Genomic DNA, 22,074 nt, shown 5'->3' on the forward strand with positions numbered 1-22,074 from the left:
GATAAAAGTTGATTTAGTGTATCTAGATTTTCAGAAAGCTTTTTTTTTTTTTAAAGTCAATCATTTTTATTGGAAAAGAACAGCAAAACAAAAATCAACCGAACAGAGCATCCGAGTATGACAAAGGCAGCAGCAGTAAGAACAACAAGAAAGGCAGAAGCAGCCAAACACATACTGTGGGAATGTGTAAGCAACCCTTGACAAAAACAAACATAGTCTCAATACATATAAAATGAGAAAAGAAAGAGCACTGTACAGTTAATCAACAAGTACAATCACAATATTGCATCAATGGAGACCAGATACGATGGAAAGCCAATTGGGATCCTCTGCATTCAGCCAAACGTAACTCATATTTATAGGTCGAAAGAACCATGTTCTACTATCGAGATGTAGACACTGGAGTTTGCTGTTTCCAATGGAGCTGTCTTGATGGGCAATCCAAGGAGAATGTCAAAAAGTACTGAGTGTTGACGTGAAAGTGGTGGGTCCAGAATGGCATAACGTAGTATGATTAGACTATACATCGGGAAAGCCGGAGAAGGGAGAATATGGCTCACAATATCTCCCACCTCCACCCAAAAGCCAGAGACGAAGGAGCAGTCAAAGAGTAAATGTTGAAAGGTGCCAATAGACACCACGCATCTCCAGCATCCAGTGGATGAAGTTGGGGAAACTCGTTGTTTAACAGGAGTCCAGAATGATTTATGAAGAATAAAAAACAATGATTGTCTAATAGAGGCCGAATGTAGGGGTCGATTACAATAGCACCATATCTGGAACCATTGATGCACAGAAATGGTGCAGTTAAGATCATGCATCCACATCCTTTGAACAGGAAGGAAACATTCCTGACCTGAATCCTGTAGGATATCATAAATCTTAGACATTACGTGGGGTTTATTGCTCCAAGAGGCCAACAGTGGTGTCAAATAAGGAGAACCCCAATGGAGATTCTCTAGAGCGGGGCCAAAAGCAGCATGAATACTGTGACAGAGTTGGAGATAGCGATAGACCTGATGAGAGGGCAGCTCATACGCTGATTGTAACTGAGCAAACGTCATCAGAGTGTGATCTAACATTACATCTCGAAGATGCCAAATATCATAAGCAATCCATTTAGGCCAGTGGTCTCAAACTCGCGGTCCGGGGGCCACATGCGGCCCACCAGGTACTATTTTGAGGCCCTCGGTATGTTTATCATAATCACAAAAGTAAAATAAAAGTTTATTGATCATATATCTCTTATTATTAAGACTTAGCCAAAATGAAAGATTTATAAACTATAAAGAGTGTTACCTCATGCAAAATTGTCATTTCTTTAATAAGACATTAACTATTTTTTTCTGCGGCCCTTCAAGTACCTACAAATCCAAAATGTGGCCCTGCAAAGGGTTTTTGTTCGAGACCTCTGATTTAGGCCAATACACCATGCGGGAATCAACAGTGATGTTAGGTTTACCCCAAATAGGAGAATGGATACTAGTATATATTGGACGTTTTAAAGTTCGCCCAAGACTGAGTAGCGCACGTTGAGTAACAGAAAGCACCGCCCAGTCTCTAAAACATGGAGCTGTACTTGAAAAGCAGACATTATCCAAAGGATATGGCAGCACCAAGTCACGTTCTAACATACCCCAGTAGGGCAAAGCTCTACTCGCCTGGGGCAAAAAACATTTACTGGCGCCTCGCAGTATGGCTGCTGTGGCATAATGAGAGTACTGAGGAAAATTAACCCCACCCTGATGCCATGGTTTCTTGAGGGTAGACAATGCGATATGGGAAAGCTTCCTATTCCACAAAAATTTGGTCAAAATCCGGTCAATTTGTTTAAACAGGGTGATAGGAAGGGGTAATGACAACATTTGCAAAACATATAAAATTTGGGGGATCAGCATCATATGAATGGTCTCTAATCTGCCCCACCACGTTAAACATAATGGGGACCACTGAGTACAGAATGTTTGGAGCTTAGTAAGCAGTAGCTTGATATTCAGGGCCACCGTATCTTGCCAAGTGTTGCAAAAGTGAATCCCCAAATATTTAATAACAGTGGAACACCAAATAAGACCGTATGGAGCAACCATAGCTTGAGTGCAGTAGGCATTCAGAGGTAGGACCTCAGTCTTATCCCAGTTATAACCGGAAAGCCGACCAAAAGTTGAGAGAAGAATGAGGACAGCCGGAAGACTATCTACCGGCCTAGAGATATAGAGGAGCGCATCATCTGCAAAAGCTGATACATTCACCCCATTCGGGCTCACCTGTATACCTTGAATGTCAGGAGGAGAGTCTAATCGCCGTAGCAAGGTTTCCAGGGCCAGATTGAATAGGAGTGGCGACAAGGAACAACTCTGTCTGGTGCCCTGAGACAGGGAAAAGTAAGGGGACAAATAACCATCCACATTCAATCGGGCCCTTTGATTAGCATATAAAAGATGAACCATATCAATAAAGGCATCCCCCAATTGGAACCACCGCAAATTATAGAATAAATAGTTCCATTCCACATAGTCAAAGGCCTTCTCTGTGTCCAATGATATCACACATGTTGGGATGAAAATATTTTGGGCAGCCTGTAGCACATGACAAAAGACTCTGGAATTATCCGCTGTCAATCGCCCTTTCACAAAACCACATTGAGTAGCATGAATGAGCAATGGGAGAGCTTTAGCGAGTCTTTCTGCAAGATGTTTTGCTTAAATTTTACAATCATAATTGAGTAAAGATATGGGTCTATAATTTTTAGGTAGTAGGGGGTTTGGGAAAGACCACAATATCTGCTTCAGCAAAGGTGCTCCCACTGGTCCCTCTTTCCAGAAAGTCAGCATAGAGCCGAAGTAGTTGAGGAAGCAAGAGCTTCTGAAAAGTTTTATAAAAGTCCAAGGAGAACCCATCTCCCCCTGGAGCCTTGCCAGACTTCAGTCCATCTATGGCTGCACCAGTTTCCGAATCTGTGAGGGGTCTATTATGATCCACAAGGAACTGGGGGTGGAAGTGTAGGGGGGGGCCATGTCTTGAAGAAATCATCAAAATCTGCTGAGGAAGGGTTAACTCCCAAAGTATATAAGTGTTCATAGAAGGATCGAAAATGGTCATCAATGGCAGTGGGATCCGTAATGATAGATCCGGACGGCTTAAGAGCTTTGATATGACCAGCTCTTTTTTTCTGTTTGAGGTAATTGGCCAGTATTGTGCCTGCTTTGTTACGATGTTCATAATATAAAGCCCCCTCACACAGCAACAAGATACCAGCTCTCTCAGACAGAATCTAATATAATAGAATGTTAAGCCGCGCATGCGCACTCCCACCTGCGTGCGTCCGTTTTCCATGAGATGGAGGGCACCTTAGGTAGGAGTGCTCATGCGCGCTTACGTCACCAGCCGCCGATGCCTCCACAAGCTGACCACAGCCAGCCGCCGATCTCCGTTCCTCCAGCGGGCGGCCGGGCGGGGGAGGTGTCTTGGAGGAGAGGGATTGCGGCCGCTCAGCACCCCCACCGAGGAGCCCAGCAATTTTACGCCCCGGCTCTTAAACTGACTCGAGTCCTTTGCCGCCCCCCCTTCCCTTCCCGCGGGCCTGACTACCTACCCGGCGATTCAAGCAGTGTGTGCAGCAGTCTTCACACGCTGCTTCGGAGCTTTCTGCTGCCCTAATTTGCTCTGCCGCGTCTCTGATGAGGTCATCAGGGATGTGCCAGAGTAAATCAGGGCAGTAGAAGGACCCGAAGCAGCATGTGAAGACTGCTGCACACGCTGCTTGAATCGCCATGTGTAGTCGGGCCCGCGGGAAGGGAAAGGGGGGTAGAGGAAACGCTAATGCTGCTGAACAGGGAACTGGTGTGGGGGGTGGGAAATGGACGGGAGGGAATGCTGCTTTGGACAGACAGACAGAGGGAGGAAGGGAGACAAAGAAAAGAAGAAAGACACACAGGGGCAGGTGCACAGGGAACTGGTGTGGGGGAGTGAAATGGAGGGGGAGGGAATGCTGCTTCGGACAGACAGACAGAGGGAGGAAGGGAGACAGAAAGAAAAGAAGAAAGACACAGGGCAGGGAGATACACAGAAAGACAGGCAGACAAAGGGGGCCAGGGACAGAGACAGACAGAAAGAAAGACAGCGGGAGTCGCATCAGGAGGGGTGCGGGATGCGGCAGAGGGAACTTTTCCAATGGGTGCAACTGGGCGGCTGTCGGGACCTCTGATCAGGGGCAGAGCAAGGTAAGTGTATCATAGGGATAAGAAGAAGGAAGGGGGAAGAAAAAGGAAGGGACAGCTACTGCTGGACAGGGGGAGAAGGAAAGAGGTGCTGATGGACAGGGGGGGTGAAGAAAAAGGAACGGAGGCCTAATGTTGGACGGGGGAGAAGGAAAGAGATGCTAGTAGTATAATGGGTACACCTCATGTCAAACTGATTGACAGGTGAGATAAGATAAGGATCGACCAATCAGCGTTCACTTCCGGGTTAAGCCCCGCCCATTGTCCCGCCTTAGTCTCTGCCCATGGCCCCGCCCCCACCCATGGCCCCGTCTTAGTCTCCGCCCATGGCCCCGCCCCTCCCATAGGAATGAATGGTGGTAGCCCCGCCCATGGCCACACACCCCATCCATGGCCCCACCCCACCCTTCACCTAAGCCCCGCCCCTCCCATAGGAATGAATGGTGGTAGCCCCGCCCATGGCCACACCCCCACCCATGGCCCCACCCCTCAAGCCCCGCCCCTGCCCCTGTCCCCACCCCTCAAACCACGCCCCGGCCCATGACCCCGCCCCCTCATGTCCCGCCCCCGGAAATGCACTTTTGATGACATCACCGGAAATGGGGGCGTGTTTAACCCCAAAAATACGCTTTCTGATGACATCACCGGAAATGGGAGTGCCTGCCCCCTACCGGAAATGCGCTTTTCTGATGACATAGGCGGAAATTGGGTAAATGACGCGGCGGAAATGCGCTTTTCTGAACACGTAGGCGGAAGTAGGGTAAATGACGCGGCGGAAATGCGCTTTTCTGAACACGTAGGCAGAAATAGGGAAACAGACTCAGTCAAAACCCCCACCCAGAAAAGAAGCGTCTTTATTTTAACAGTTTTTAGTTAAAAGACAGGGTTTAAGAGCTCACAGATAGAGCAGATCACAAAACAAAAGGCATTCACAAAATCTTTCCTGTTTTAAAACAGAGTAGGGGCAGAAACAAACGAGAAAAAAAAAAAAAAGTTGCATTTGCTTTTAACACCCTTTTCAGTAGGAATTCTGAGCTAATGGTTAATGGGTCAGCTCCCCTATTGTCATGGTAACAGCTGATAAGACCCTTGCAACACCCCTCCCCCTGATAAAACCAAGGGGAGAGATGTGGAAGTGTGTTTAAACATGTCTGAACTTGTCCCGGCCCCCTACTGTTGTCTTAACAATCTGAAAAAAAAAAAACACAAAAGCAGATGTCACCTAACAGGGCTCTGTTAAAAAGGCAAAAGTCTTTATTGAAGCAAATTTTATTATGATCCACACGCGGCAGGAAGCTATGGAGGCATTAACCCTCTACTTCAAGCGGCTAAAAAGAGTGATATAACAGTCCGGAGAAAAGATGTGGTGGATTGGGTCACCGGTCAAAACGCATACAATTTACACAGACCGGGTAGTATCCATTTAAAAAGAAATAAAACAACAGACAGTGGCAAAGTGACTTAGTCAACATGTCAGCCTTTGCCCCTTATAACAACGGTTACAAATACATCTTAACGGTAATAGATATCCTGTCAAAATATGCACGGGTCGTTTCTTTAAAAACAAAAACCGGTCATGAAGTTACCGAAGCCTTTGAAACAATATTTAATTTAGGGCGTACACCTGAAAAACTTCAAACAGACAAGGGTAAAGAATTTTTTTTTAAATAAGTCTCTGAAGAATTTATTAAAACAAAAAGGTGTTAGCCATTTTGTGACCCATAATGATGTTAAAGCAGCTGTAGTGGAAAGATTTAACAGGACTTTAAAATCCATAATACCTTTACTTACCAAGACGTCCTACAGGCTATGGTGTACATCCGTATGGGCACGCGTTTCCGGTTGCCGCGCGGCGGCACACGTACGGCACAAAGGAAACATAAGTTTAACCCCCACCCTGACAGGTAACACCCCGGAAATACGCTTTCTGGTGACATCACAGGAAAAGGGAGTGCCTGCCCCGACAGGAAATGCGCTTTTCTGATGACATAGGCAGGAAATTGGGTAAATGAAGCGACGGAAATGCGCTTTTCTGAACACGTAGGCGGAAACAGACTTAGTCAAAACCCCCACCCGGAAATGAAGTGGGGTTTAAGAGCTCACAGATAGAGCAGAGCACAAAACAAAAGGCATTCACAAAATCTTTCCTGCTTTTTAAAGCAGAGTAGGGGCAGAAACAAACGAGAAAAAAAAAAGTTGCATTAGCTTTTAACACCCTTTTCAGTAGGAATTCAATGTCTGTCACGAAGGCTCGTAGATTGAGTTACTTTCTTAAAGATCGTGATGTAGAAAAAGAGGGTTACCCAAAGACCGAAAAACTGTACGAATCAGACAAAGAAAATATGGATCCCTTTAACACGCAGGTAACTGAAAAAAGGCCTACCAAGAGGCCTCGTAACTTTCTTAAAGACTGTAATGCGGAGAAAGAGGGTTACTCACCGTCTGAAAAACCGATTGACTTGACTGCAGATACCGGGGAGCATACGCACGAATTAACAGATTCTGAAATACAAGAGTTTCCAGATGCTCAAAAGCTATATGATTCAGACATAGAAAATGAAGATGTAGGCTATGAACTACCAGAGGATAATGCTTCAGATATTGAATTTTATGAAGCCGCTGCTGAAGCCGAAGCAACAGACATGTTGGAAAAGCCAGGATCTTTCACGGTAAGAGAGAGAGAGACACACACGCACTTTTTATTACCAGTGGTCGTTGAAGGGGTTTATGAAGCTGTATGTGTTCATGTGTTTTAAAAAGGAAAATTTATTTCTGTATGTTTGTTTTTTTTTTTGTAGGGAAGTGGCGGATCTTCACGATCACAGAAACCTGTGGACAAGGTGTACATGCCGATGATAAATCTATCATGTTTGTGTTTTTTCTGCTCGTTTCAAAGAGAACCGGCGGTGAATGTGCGTAAACCTGAAGATTCTTGTGATTATGGACTGTGGACCGCCATAGGCCTTTCCAAAACACCAACAGAACTTAAATCATTTATAAAGGTCGTTGTATACTGCGTTCTAAATAAATGTCTGCAAGGCGTGAAGGATGAAGATTGTGGAGACTGCTTAATACGTGCTGGGGGGCAAAAACACCACGATTGCTTGATATGGGGACATAAGGAAATACAGCAGAAACTCAAAAAAACTTGTGACATGCTATGCCTAGGACGTGTGGTAAATGTAGTCACATTTGTAGGCTATAAAATGAAAATATTGATGCTTTGTAATGAAAGCATTAATATAATCATTGATTTAATCAGAGATATTAAAACCTCTATAAACGGGCCACTGCTACTCAACAGATTGGTCAATGTCATGAGAGATGGTACATATGTAGAGATTGTAAATGATTTAATCCGTGACACCGATTATAAATCATTCTTCAAAAGAAATGCTTTTTAAAACATGTTTTGTTTTTTATTCTCGGGATTGTGGGAAATACAATGTGTAATGGTATGTTTGTTTGTATAAAAGTTTAAACATTTTATTGTTGTAAAATAAAGATTTTCTTAAAAAAAAAAAAATAAAAAATATAAAATGTGTGGTGTGTTTTAGAAATGTATTATCAACCCAAACTAAAACAATAGAAGGTGTGACAGGTTATAAGGAACTAGGTTCTTTTCCTGTAACAGTTGGCTAAGAACAAAATACCCGTCATAGCCTTTGGCATTATGGGCTATGAAGGTATAGTCTTTAAATTTTTTTGTCACAAAAAAAAAACCTGTATAAAAGCAAAAATACACTCTAGACCCTTGAATTCCCATTTTCTTGTTTCGTACAAGTCCTCGGCATATATGTAATTAGGAATGTGCCAGCCTGTTTCCTGCATACACTCGCAATCGTAAATAATATACTTTTCAGATGTTTTGAGTTTATCGATGGGTGTCATAAAACATAAGTGTATGTCATCACCGCTTAAGGGTTCACGGCATAGCTTACACATCCTACCCTTACATTTATGTTTTTTTCGTTCACATAGGACTCACATTTCAGACACAGTGTTTTAGATAAACACTCCACTTCTTTTTTCTGCGCCAGCTGCGTATGTCTATCTAAACAGTCTTTAGAGCGACAACACATCTTGCAGTTAGGACACCTCTGCTGTATACCGTCATTGTTCAAACATGTCTGTGTCGAACAAAGACGGCACCATAATGTACAGGAGTGGTCGTGACTATAGGGCTTCTGGCAAAAAGTACAGAAATTACGCTCACCATAGAATTTTTTGACATCGGTTATGCCGTAGAAATGATCGTCATGTAGCGATAAGAAAACCGTTTTTTGGATAAATGGGCTGGTCTGATGTTTTAAAGCAACACCAAGAGTTTGTATAAAACACAACTCTTATATTTATCTTTAAATGTTGTTCTATGGTTGCTACATCATCGAGCATGACTTTTTTATGTACCGACCACCCCAAATCATTATGTAGCTTTTCAGCACCTATTAACAGTTCAGCATCTGTGAGTTTTACGGGGGATATAAGGGCTGTAAGGCTACCGGCAAAACACAGGTTATTACCTGTGTTATTCAAATCTATTAAATACATCCTTTTTTCTGCAAAATCTGGCTAAACAGTATAGATTTTAACACCCTACGACCCCCACCACCCTTGTTTCTTATTACAAGTACAACAACACGGAATAAATCACAGACCTGTATTTCTCTGTGACTTTGAAGGATTTTAGCAACCTGGTCTAAGAAATCATCAGCATCTAGCGATTCGGGATTTAATTTACCAGAAAACAAGGAGTTGTGAAAAAGTGACGAATGTAGGTGCACTTGTACGTAGTCACCGGGCGATACTCTGCTGTTAACATCGTCCAGGATATGTTGGATGCCTTGGCGTATAGCATTTTGAGCATCACTTAATGATGTTATCCTGTCTAAATTAATGAAACGAAATTCTTCTGAATAAAGCACACCATGAAACTTGTCCAGTTTACGATCCCATCTTTTCACAAATTGGACATAGTTGATTGGTTCTGAATCTTCAGAAGGACCTAATGCACCCTTATTTGAACCATCCTCTGACACTTTTTGCTGCTATCAGAATAATTATCAACTTCATAACATTCTCCTTCTTCTGTGCTGTCCGGCTGTGCTTCTGTGCTGTTAAACTTTTTCTGTCGGCTTCACGGTGTCTGTTTGTGACTTTCTAACATTTTCCCGATCTACAATTTATAACATAGCATAACCGTTAATACTTTTTCCCCATCAACCATTATAAAAGTAATGACATTTTCTTTTAACCCTAGTCTCCTTACAAAACCAGGATACCTACTATTTCGTTTATCTTTTGGCTTCCGGTAAGGAGCCGGTTGTTGGTTAGAACATGTCGATGTAGAAGGTGTAGGCTCTCCAGCCGTTTCTTGGTCTAATCATAACGAAAAAAGAATGTTTTGTACATGCTGTTTTTAAAAACCAACATATGTGCCATATAATACTTTTGTCACTTACTGTTTAATATCCGTTGTCTTTTTCTGGTAAGAGATAGTTTATTTCTACCATCAGATCCCCGTTCCTGTTTTTAAATGCAATGATAGATTCAGAGAAAGATAAAACGATATCCCTAAAACCAAAAATAAAAGCCCCTTTTCTACACACCATGTTAGCAGTTGATGTATCCGGGGGCCCGGCGTAGCACCCACAAAAACCAGAATGCTTGCTGGTCTTCTCATAGTTTATTTTATACACTTACAATCCCCTCTATAGAGGTTATCCGTTCACAAAGGCTTTATTGTATGTCTAAGACCTCTGATAGAACTTGTTTGTCTTGGTTAGTCAATTTAGACACCAAAATGACCCCTACGTGTCTAGAACCTAGTTCCTTATAACCTGTCACACCTTCTATTGTTTTAGTTTGGGTTGATAATACATTTCTAAAACACACCACACATTTTATATTTTTTATTTTTTTTTTTTTAAGAAAATCTTTATTTTACAACAATAAAATGTTTAAACTTTTATACAAACATACCATTACACATTGTATTTCCCACAATCCCGAGAATAAAAAACAAAACATGTTTTAAAAAGCATTTCTTTTGAAGAATGATTTATAATCGGTGTCACGGATTAAATCATTTACAATCTCTACATATGTACCATCTCTCATGACATTGACCAATCTGTTGAGTAGCCGTGGCCCGTTTATAGAGGTTTTAATATCTCTGATTAAATCAATGATTATATTAATGCTTTCATTACAAAGCATCAATATTTTCATTTTATAGCCTACAAATGTGACTACATTTACCACACGTCCTAGGCATAGCATGTCACAAGTTTTTTTGAGTTTCTGCTGTATTTCCTTATGTCCCCATATCAAGCAATCGTGGTGTTTTTGCCCCCCAGCACGTATTAAGCAGTCTCCACAATCTTCATCCTTCACGCCTTGCAGACATTTATTTAGAACGCAGTATACAACGACCTTTATAAATGATTTAAGTTCTGTTGGTGTTTTGGAAAGGCCTATGGCGGTCCACAGTCCATAATCACAAGAATCTTCAGGTTTACGCACATTCACCGCCGGTTCTCTTTGAAACGAGCAGAAAAAACACAAACATGATAGATTTATCATCGGCATGTACACCTTGTCCACAGGTTTCTGTGATCGTGAAGATCCGCCACTTCCCTACAAAAAAAAAACAAACATACAGAAATAAATTTTCCTTTTTAAAACACATGAACACATACAGCTTCATAAACCCCTTCAACGACCACTGGTAATAAAAAGTGTGTGTGTGTCTCTCTCTCTCTTACCGTGAAAGATCCTGGCTTTTCCAACATGTCTGTTGCTTCGGCTTCAGCAGCGGCTTCATAAAATTCAATATCTGAAGCATTATCCTCTGGTAGTTCATAGCCTACATCTTCATTTTCTATGTCTGAATCATATAGCTTTTGAGCATCTGGAAACTCTTGTATTTCAGAATCTGTTAATTCGTGCGTATGCTCCCCGGTATCTGCAGTCAAGTCAATCGGTTTTTCAGACGGTGAGTAACCCTCTTTCTCCGCATTACAGTCTTTAAGAAAGTTACGAGGCCTCTTGGTAGGCCTTTTTTCAGTTACCTGCGTGTTAAAGGGATCCATATTTTCTTTGTCTGATTCGTACAGTTTTTCGGTCTTTGGGTAACCCTCTTTTTCTACATCACGATCTTTAAGAAAGTAACTCAATCTACGAGCCTTCGTGACAGACATTGAATTCCTACTGAAAAGGGTGTTAAAAGCTAATGCAACTTTTTTTTTTCTCGTTTGTTTCTGCCCCTACTCTGCTTTAAAAAGCAGGAAAGATTTTGTGAATGCCTTTTGTTTTGTGCTCTGCTCTATCTGTGAGCTCTTAAACCCCACTTCATTTCCGGGTGGGGGTTTTGACTAAGTCTGTTTCCGCCTACGTGTTCAGAAAAGCGCATTTCCGTCGCTTCATTTACCCAATTTCCGCCTATGTCATCAGAAAAGCGCATTTCCTGTCGGGGCAGGCACTCCCTTTTCCTGTGATGTCACCAGAAAGCGTATTTCCGGGGTGTTACCTGTCAGGGTGGGGGTTAAACTTATGTTTCCTTTGTGCCGTACGTGTGCCGCCGCGCGGCAACCGGAAACGCGTGCCCATACGGATGTACACCATAGCCTGTAGGACGTCTTGGTAAGTAAAGGTATTATGGATTTTAAAGTCCTGTTAAATCTTTCCACTACAGCTGCTTTAACATCATTATGGGTCACAAAATGGCTAACACCTTTTTGTTTTAATAAATTCTTCAGAGACTTATTTAAAAAAAATTCTTTACCCTTGTCTGTTTGAAGTTTTTCAGGTGTACGCCCTAAATTAAATATTGTTTCAAAGGCTTCGGTAACTTCATGACCGGTTTTTGTTTTTAAAGAAACGACCCGTGCATATTTTGACAGGATATCTATTACCGTTAAGATGTATTTGTAACCGTTGTTATAAGGGGCAAAGGCTGACATGTTGACTAAGTCACTTTGCCACTGTCTGTTGTTTTATTTCTTTTTAAATGGATACTACCCGGTCTGTGTAAATTGTATGCGTTTTGACCGGTGACCCAATCCACCACATCTTTTCTCCGGACTGTTATATCACTCTTTTTAGCCGCTTGAAGTAGAGGGTTAATGCCTCCATAGCTTCCTGCCGCGTGTGAATCATAATAAAATTTGCTTCAATAAAGACTTTTGCCTTTTTAACAGAGCCCTGTTAGGTGACATCTGCTTTTGTGTTTTTTTTTTTTCAGATTGTTAAGACAACAGTAGGGGGCCGGGACAAGTTCAGACATGTTTAAACACACTTCCACATCTCTCCCCTTGGTTTTATCAGGGGGAGGGGTGTTGCAAGGGTCTTATCAGCTGTTACCATGACAATAGGGGAGCTGACCCATTAACCATTAGCTCAGAATTCCTACTGAAAAGGGTGTTAAAAGCAAATGCAACTTTTTTTTTTTTTCTCGTTTGTTTCTGCCCCTACTCTGTTTTAAAACAGGAAAGATTTTGTGAATGCCTTTTGTTTTGTGATCTGCTCTATCTGTGAGCTCTTAAACCCTGTCTTTTAACTAAAAACTGTTAAAATAAAGACGCTTCTTTTCTGGGTGGGGGTTTTGACTGAGTCTGTTTCCCTATTTCTGCCTACGTGTTCAGAAAAGCGCATTTCCGCCGCGTCATTTACCCTACTTCCGCCTACGTGTTCAGAAAAGCGCATTTCCGCCGCGTCATTTACCCAATTTCCGCCTATGTCATCAGAAAAGCGCATTTCCGGTAGGGGGCAGGCACTCCCATTTCCGGTGATGTCATCAGAAAGCGTATTTTTGGGGTTAAACACGCCCCCATTTCCGGTGATGTCATCAAAAGTGCATTTCCGGGGGCGGGACATGAGGGGGCGGGGTCATGGGCCGGGGCGTGGTTTGAGGGGTGGGGACAGGGGCAGGGGCGGGGCTTGAGGGGTGGGGCCATGGGTGGGGGTGTGGCCATGGGCGGGGCTACCACCATTCATTCCTATGGGAGGGGCGGGGCTTAGGTGAAGGGTGGGGTGGGGCCATGGATGGGGTGTGTGGCCATGGGCGGGGCTACCACCATTCATTCCTATGGGAGGGGCGGGGCCATGGGCGGAGACTAAGACGGGGTCATGGGTGGGGGCGGGGCCATGGGCAGAGACTAAGGCGGGACAATGGGCGGGGCTTAACCCGGAAGTGAACGCTGATTGGTCGATCCTTATCTTATCTCACCTGTCAATCAGTTTGACATGAGGTGTACCCATTATACTACTGATGCTGCTGGACGGGGGGGGGGGTAAAACAAAGGGAGAAGGGCTGCTGCAGCATAAGGAGAGCAGTGAAGGGGTGGTGGTGGACACAGGGGAGGTAAAAGAAAGGGAGAATGTACAGGGTGAGCAGGCAAGGGGTGGTGATGGACAGCCAAGGAAAAAGAAAGACAGACAGAAAGAAAGCAGCTAAGGAGAGAGAGAGAAATAAATAAAGACAGATACACTCACACATATATTCTAGCACCCGTTAATGTAACGGGCTATAAGACTAGTAGAATTATAATGGAATTTAAGTTTGCGGAGCTGCATTAAATCTGAGGCAGTGGGGGAAGTATGATATCTGACTTCCAAAGATTTAATCTGGCCATCCAATTCAGTAAGTAATCGTTTACGCTCTTTATTAAGATGAGCAGAGTATGCTATGATTTTGCCTCTCATGTATGCCTTATAAGCATCCCAAAGAGTTTGATAGGCCATCCCCGGGGTGTCATTATGGACAAAATATTCTGCGGTCCATTCCTCAACGTGGGCCAGAAATTTAATGTCCGCTGAGAGCAGCATTCAAGGGCCAAGTAGAGGCAGGGGATGATGAGGCAGAGAGACTGAAAGAGACTGAAATAGCTGAATGATCCGTGAGAAGACATGGAAGTATAGAAGATGAGTGTACAAACTGTAAAAGGGATTGAGACAGAAATAAATAGTCTAAGCGCATGGCAGACGCGTGGGGTGCGGACCAGAAAGTATATTCAAGGTCTTTAGGGTGAAAAAGACGCCAAACATCAGCCAGGCCATAGGACTGGATAATGTATATCAGAATCGGAAGCGTGTTCGGGGAACGATAGGAGGATTGGGATCTACGGTCAAGATGTGCATCTAGAACCAGATTCCAATAACCACCCACTATAAAATAGTCAGTGGCAGAAGGCAGCTCCTTAGCTAAGGCTCGAAAAAACCCTTTATCAGCAATATTAGGGCCATAGAGTGTAAAGAAGGTGTAGCTTTGGGAAGCGATGTCCAGTGTGATCGTAACCCAGCGACCCTGAGAATCATGAGAGGAGTGCACAATGGTGTATTGAAGGTGTTTAGCAAGTAAAATAGCCACACCTCCCTTGGAGGAAACGGCGGGAGAGAAGAAATAGTGAGAGACCCAGTCCCGCTTTAATTTAGCAGACTCAATCGTATTCAATTTGGTTTCTTGCAAAAAGACCACTTGAGCAGAATGATGTTTACAAAACAACAGCGTTTTCTTCCTTTTGATGGGGTGATTTAAGCCTCTAACATTCAAAGATAACACTTTACACAAGATCATCAGTAACCGGTAAAAGGTATAATGGCACAGAGAGAAACTGTACAGCACATACACACACTTCCTGCTGCCTTGCAAGCCCAAAACAAGAAAATAGCTGCCTAGCTCTGAACAAAGAGACATAAACACCAAGCATACCCACATACATACATACATCCCCCCACCCACCCTACATCCATCCAAACTTCCTCCCACCCACAAGACAGAAGCCTTGTAATCATTGCACCCAAAAGGCGACCCAAAGGCCTGCGGAGGGGGAGAGACACCACAACATGGAGGCTCTGAGCCAACTCCCTCCCCCAACAGCCCCGCAGAAATCAATGTTGGAAAATACAGTTAATACAACTTGTATAGCAAATCACTCACACCCCATATAGAGGCAAGTCAACATTAGTAGCCAAAGCCGCTCAGTACATTGTGCAACACAGAAAAAGAAACAGAACAAGACCAGAGATACAGTCAGGTATCCATACGTTGCAGCTCTTTGTGCTCCTTCAGAAAGCGATCCACTTCATTAGGGTCAGTATAAGTTTTTGTTCTGTTTTGATAGGTGATTTTGAAGCGTGCCGGCGACAGAAGACCAAACCGGGCCTCAAAAGCACATAGACGAGGGCGCAAGGCCAGAAACTTGCACCGCTTTTCCGCTGTGGCTTTCGTGTAATCAGCCAAAATGTAAATGGTTTGACTTTGCCATTCAAGCTTATGGAGAGTTCTCATTTAGTCCAGAATCAGAGCCACATGAGGGAAGCGCAACAATTTCAACACCACCGGTCTCGCACGCTGAGAGCCAGACGGTGCTTTAGTCGGCACCCTGTGGGCCCTCTCCACCTCCAGGGCCCGGTCAAATTTGAGAGAGAGCAACTTGGGGAGCCAATCTTCAAAGAATTTGCAGGCATCAGGTCCCTCGACCCCCTTGTTCAAGCCGCTGATACGCAAGTTATGCCGATGCCCGCGGTTACCAAGATCTTCCAGCGCGTGCAGGGCTCTCCAATCCATTTTTTGGTTCATGGCAATCTCATCTATGAGCTGAGTCTTCCGTTCCAAAACAATCATCTTGGCATCCATTGCCGACAGCTTTTCCGTAAGATTCATAATCTCATGCTTAATGTCTTTAATATCATCTTTGCTCTCCAACATAATTTTAGAGATCTGCTGCAATTGATCCGAGATCGTAAGCTCAGGATCAACACGTGGTCTACCCGCATCGCTCTTTGTAGGCTTCAGGGGATCCTGTTTCGGTCGCTTAGCACCAGAAGTGCCGGCAAAGGCAGCCTCAATTTTACCCTGCTTAGGAAGAGGCATCATTGCATCAAAAAATAACGTGAGTTTTTCCAGGGATAGTGAGTGATAAGCAAGAATTAGTGGAGCCGTTTGCGGGAGCTCGTGATTCAAGCCTTCATATTGAACGGGCTCTCTAGCGCCCCCCCTTTCAGAAAGCTTTTGACAAAGTTCCTAATATGGGCATCCAAGTAGCAGATGAAATTTAATGTGGACAATACAAAATGATGCATATTAGGAAGAATAACCCAAATCTGAACTGAAGAAGTTTGATCACATGACACCTTCCTATCGACTTTTACACTGGCTGCCGATGGAGGCACGTGTGAAATTCAAGTTCAAGTTTCAAGTTTATTAATTTTTAATATATTGACCATCAACTAGTATCTAGCCAGTTTACAATAAAATGATAAAATAAGAATAGGAGAAATGCTTATAAAAAATAATACTTATGAGTAAGAAGGGTGTGTGTACATAGAAGACAATTTACAATAACAAACATGATGGTGGGGTTAGAAGAGAGGGGAGGGGAGTAAAAGTACATTATTAGTGGTGAATGAAAGGAAAAAAAAAAGAGTTGAAAGGAAAAAGAAGGAAAGGGGGTGAAACATTAGGGATGGGATTGCTTCTTAAAAGTGGTGGGCTGACTTAATGATGAGGAGTTCAGGAGCAATGAAATGCATCTTGAAATAGAAATGTTTTTAGGTTTGTCTTGATTAGGTTTGGTTGTTTTTGCTTCAAGGTACTTTATGGCTTAGCCCCTAAATACATAACAGGCCTTTTCTCTTTCACAACCAACAGACACAAGCGAAGCTCACACATGAACTTTGTTTCTCCACCGGTTAGAGGTTGTAAATTTCAAAGTCATCACCAACATCTTTTCACACATCAAGCAGCATTATGGGGTAAAGACCTTGAACAATTGCTCGTGCCTACTACCTATGGGGAATTCAGGAAACACCTAAAAACACATCTGTTCCTGAAATACTTAGGAAACCAACCTATACAATCTTAGTCCTCAACAAACGATCGCTAGAACTATCAATCACTAAGTCTGTACTTTGTTTATTCCATTCAATCTGTAACATTTCTAATCATTGTAAACCGCATAGAAAGTCACGGTCCTGTGGTATATAAACTGTTGTTGTTATTATTATTATCACAGTTACCAGATGCTAGGGTCCACCTTGGGGGTTTGTGCCCATTAAAAATATCTAGGTGTCATTGTAGACAATACGATGAAACCTTCTACCCAATGTGCAGTGGTGGCCAAAAACACAAACAAGATTTAGGGTGTTTCTGTGAAAGGTGGGTGTTCCCTTCTGAGCAGTACAAAGAGTGCTCATTTTAATACTAATGAGCCCCTTGTAAACTAAACTAAACCTTAAGTTTATATACCACATCTTCTCCATAAAGATAGAGCTCGGCACAGTTTAAAGGAACTTTATAATAAGGAAGGAAAAACATAATATGAATTAGTGATTATAAAGAGGGTAGAGAGATTTACATTTTTGAGAATAGCCAAGTTTTCAGATGCTATCGGAATAATTGGAGGGAGCCCAGATTCTGCAGCAGGGCAGGAAGGTTATTCCAAAGCTCAGTGAATTTGAAGAAAAGAGATTTCCCTAATTTTCCCAGAAAGATGACGCCTTTTAATGAGGAGAAAGATAGTTCAAGTTTTTGGGTGGATCTGGTCATATCAGGTCTTGAAGAATTCCAGGATAGTGGAATTAGGGGAGGAAGAGTGCCATGTAGGATCTTGAATGTTAGGAAGGCACATTTAAAGTGCATCCTATAAATTACTGGAAGCCAGTGAAGTTTTGACAGAAGCGGAGAAACATGATCAAATTTACTTTTTGCAAAGATCAACCTAGCCGCAGTGTTCTGGATCCACTGAAGTCTTTGAAGACTTTTCTTGGTTAGAATTAGATAGATGGAGTTACAATAGTCCAGTCTGGAAAAAATGATAGAGTGTAATGCATTTGCATTGGGTTCTCAATGACTGCTACTGCGATTGGTAGAAGCCCCCCAAGAATCATTTTGAGTATCAGAGGCTGAGCTGCCTTGCAAGTAAGACCGGCTACAATCAGTCTTACTTGCAAGGCAAGTTTTTTTAGCATTGGGGTTAGTAACATTGTGAGATCCTTATTCTCTTAAAATGTTTGCTCATTATTGTTTATTGAAAGCTTCTATACTGCTACTAATGACTGGGAAGTCAATATAGATACATTGCGAGTATGAAACCTTTCAGAATCATATATGATCTACATGCCTTGGTCAAAGCAGCTGTCTTGTGCTTTTGAATGAGTTTTATTTTTCATTTTGTCTTTTAGCATTGGATTCGCCTGGATATCTTTCCTGATGTCTTGATTCATAGACTGAGGATGATTGTGGATCCTGCTGATAGCAGTTACATGCCTTCACTGGTCATAATTTCAGGTAAATATTGGAGTGAAAAATATTTCTAAAATATGTTCAGAATAATAATTAAAGGCCTTCACTTTATTTATTTTTTATTGTATTTTTTTCTCTAATAATAAGTAGGATTTGAATCTTCATGCTTAGCTGGCATCACTGATGGAGCCTTGGGTGGAAAATGATACCCCAGCTGCTTTATTTCACAGAACTGTTAATACCCATTTTCTCTTGTTGTCCTCTCAGTGCCTCAAAATATTTTGTTTTCAGAAAATGTGGTAGTCCTGTTCTGTCACTGTTGTGTGGATTTTTGTAGTCTCATATTAGCATTGTAGGTCCTTTTTCTGTTTTCTAAGGGTGTTGTGTTTTTTTGTTTTTTGCTAGCTAAACCCAAGCCTACTTTTCTTAAGGTCTAAAGTGCCTGGCTGGGGTATTTGTGTAACTATAAAGAAGTTTGATTTTATTTCAGCTATTTTTATATAATCTATATCACTAAAAAGATACCCAAGATGAAGGGAGACAGCTCTTGAGTTGTCCTAAATTCACCTACTTAGCTGTATTGGTGCTGGCTCTGAATACTGCCAGCATCTGTTTACCTGGTAGCTCCTCCCTAATGCCACCAACTTTTTTGTGAGCTGGTCAGAGACGATATTAAGCCCAGTTATGTACTGCTTAATATTGGCAGCTAGGTGGCTGAAAGCCTTTTTAAGCAGGCAGGAGCCTTTCCTGCCCTTTTAAATTGCTTTGAATATTGACCAGGAAGTTTTTATGAATTCTGTTAGTCATCTTTTTTCAGAGATGGTCATATATCTTTAACATGGTGCCTGCATTGTCTGGAAACTGACCCATGAGTCTTCTTATTGTATTCTTTCACAGGTGTCAAAGAAGTATTTGTGGTAGATATAAGCACAGAGTAAAAAACTTTTCTTAGATAACTGTCTTTTTGTAACATGAAATTTTATTGAAAAGCTTTCAAATACAAATTTATTGAAAAGCTTTCAAATACAAAAAAATAAACTTCAGGCATATCAATACAGATGGAGTAGTGAGGTACAAGAAAATGCTAATACAATAGAAAATCACTGTAAACTTCTCAGCAATGACATGGTATATGAATCATAAAGGGAAGATAAAGAAGGAAGCAAGGGAGGGGAAAGAGACTGAGGAAGAACAAAAGAGAAGAAAAACATAAAGAGGAGAAAGGAAAAGTCCCTTAGAGGTTGAAGAGAGAAAAGAGAAAGGAAGATAAGTAAGAGAATAACATGAAACTTAAAATAATTGAGAAATTAGAAAAGTCACAAGGATTGCAAATATGTCTCAAAAGTGGCTCATTTCTGAACAAATTTGTTGTTCAGATGTTGGGATGTAGAAATCAAGTGTTCACGTAAAAGCACAGATTTCCAATTAGATAAGATTAATCTCAAAGCAATTATTAAAAGAGTGTTAAACAGGCCATGCTGAGAGTCAAGTAACTGAATAGTAGGAGCCTCTGACTTGAACAGGACTACACTAGCAGAGATAAGAGTTTGTATGTCAAAAAGAGTTTGTAAAATCAATCAAATATAGGTCTAGAAAGTTTATAAACAAGTGCATTCAAATAGCATATGAAGTAAAGTTCCTGGAAGTAATTTACAATTCCAACATTGGTTGGATGATAGAAGTCCAGCTACATGAAGTTTTTGAGGCATCCAGTTTGCTTTATGATGTAAAATAAATAAATAATATAGCAAAGAGAGAAACAATTGAGGGATTGTTTTTAGAAAGAGTTTACAGGACATTGAATTTTTTGATCACTTTAGAAAGCTGAAGCCATTGGTAAAAAGCCGAAGTCGCGAGAGCATATTTAGCTTGAAGATAAGCAAAGGATAAGAACTAATAAGCTGAATTACAAACATCACCAATAAACCAAATCCTTAGTTGGGCCCAATTAAGCCAAAATATAGGAGAATTGTCAATCAGAAACAGTGGGTTGCACCAAAGAGAGATTTGCATGGATTTTCAAATAGGATTCTCTAAAATGTTATCAAGATCTAATAGGCAATATACTGAATTAGAAAGTAGTATTAGATAAGAACATAAGAAGTTGCCTCCGCTGAGTCAGACCAGAGGTCCATCCTGCCCAGCGGTCCGCTCCCGCGGCGGCCCATCAGGCCTAATTGCCTGAACAGTGTCCATGACTAATTTTGTAACTGCCTCTAATCCTATCCCTATTACCTACCTCTACTCCTATCTGTACCCCTCAATCCCTTTGTCCTCCAGGTACCTGTCCAGACCCTCTTTGAAGCCCTGTAGTGTGCTTCTGCTTATCACATCCTCCGGTAGCGCGTTCCATGTATCCACCACCCTCTGAGTGAAAAAGAACTTCCTGGCGTTTGTTCTAAACCTTTCCCCTTTCAGTTTCTCCGAGTGCCCCCTTGTGCTTGTGGTTCCCCGTAATTTGAAAAATCTGTCCTTGTTACAAGAGAAGTAGATGCATTAAGAGAGGAAATTTACAGTTGCAACCAGAGTGGATAGTAATCCGGAGAAGTAGAAAACCAATGGCTAGCTTGCTGCAATATGAAAGCCTTATGGTATATCTAGAAGTCAGGAAAAAAAACAACAACTTTATCTTTGGAAGCTTTGAGTTTTTTAAGCGCAATCTTGGGGGTTTTGTTGTCCCATATAAAGATCAAGATATGTTTTTCTATGGATTTGTATAGAGAAATTGGAAATAAACTGGGAATTAAACTGAGGACAAAATTGATTTTAGATGCAAGAAACATTTTTATTGTTTCAGTATGACCCCACCATGAAAGATGAAGGGGGTGCCATATCTGTAATAAAGATTTAGTAGTGGTGATAATGTTGTTTCCATTATGTTTAAGAGTATCCACAAAAAGGGGATGTGGCTTAGCAGCTGAACATGTCAGATGCATAATCACTTCTTTCCTCCACTTCAGGTGTCCTTTCCTGATATATTAGATGTGTAGTTTCCTTTTTTAAGATGGAAGCAACGAGCAGAATGAAAGGAAAGCGAAGAGTATGAAATGTTAAAAGATTGGATTAATATATTCTCCGAAGCATTTGGTGTCGAGAGCCACGACAATGAAGCAGTGAAACAAATTCATTGGCGACTTCATTTCATCATTAATTCTCCCGAAGATATTGGTGGAGGAGAAAAAAAACAGATTGAAAGGAGAAGCTGGTGTAGGCATTCTCAGGAAATGTGGCAGTCAGCTAGAGCTTAGGGTTTAAAAATGAAATAAGAATGTGTTGTTTGACTGCATAGAGAGTTTGAAATTTTGATGGAGGAGTGACAAAATAACGGCTGAATCAGTGTAGTACATCTCCTGAGGAAAAACAAAATCAAAAACTAAATAAGGAAGGAATCAGATATTGTGGCGGTTTAAAAGGAAAGTATTATTTGATATGAATTACGAGGCAAGCCTAACAGTTGAACAAGCTTTAGGCAGAGGATAGAATCAGCTTGCAGCTTTGAATAGCAACGAAAAATAAGGATAAGTTTTGTTAAACAAGGTTCTTGAATAAAAGGAAATTAATACACAATTTCAGTACTGGCAGTTCTAGAAATTGATACGTAGATCTGGGGTG

General features: G+C 41.8%; 1 protein-coding gene across 1 annotated transcript in view; it reads left to right on the forward strand.

Moving 5' to 3' along the window:
* Positions 1-22,074, forward strand: part of HERC2 (HECT and RLD domain containing E3 ubiquitin protein ligase 2) — a 3,346,202-nt gene that overhangs the window by 1,751,925 nt on the left and 1,572,203 nt on the right. Inside the window, 1 exon segment of the mRNA XM_033948978.1 lies at positions 18,402-18,507. Within this exon segment, the coding sequence (XP_033804869.1) occupies positions 18,402-18,507 (106 nt within the window).

Source organism: Geotrypetes seraphini, chromosome 6, assembly GCF_902459505.1.
Source record: "Geotrypetes seraphini chromosome 6, aGeoSer1.1, whole genome shotgun sequence".
In the NCBI taxonomy this organism is placed as follows: domain Eukaryota; kingdom Metazoa; phylum Chordata; class Amphibia; order Gymnophiona; family Dermophiidae; genus Geotrypetes; species Geotrypetes seraphini.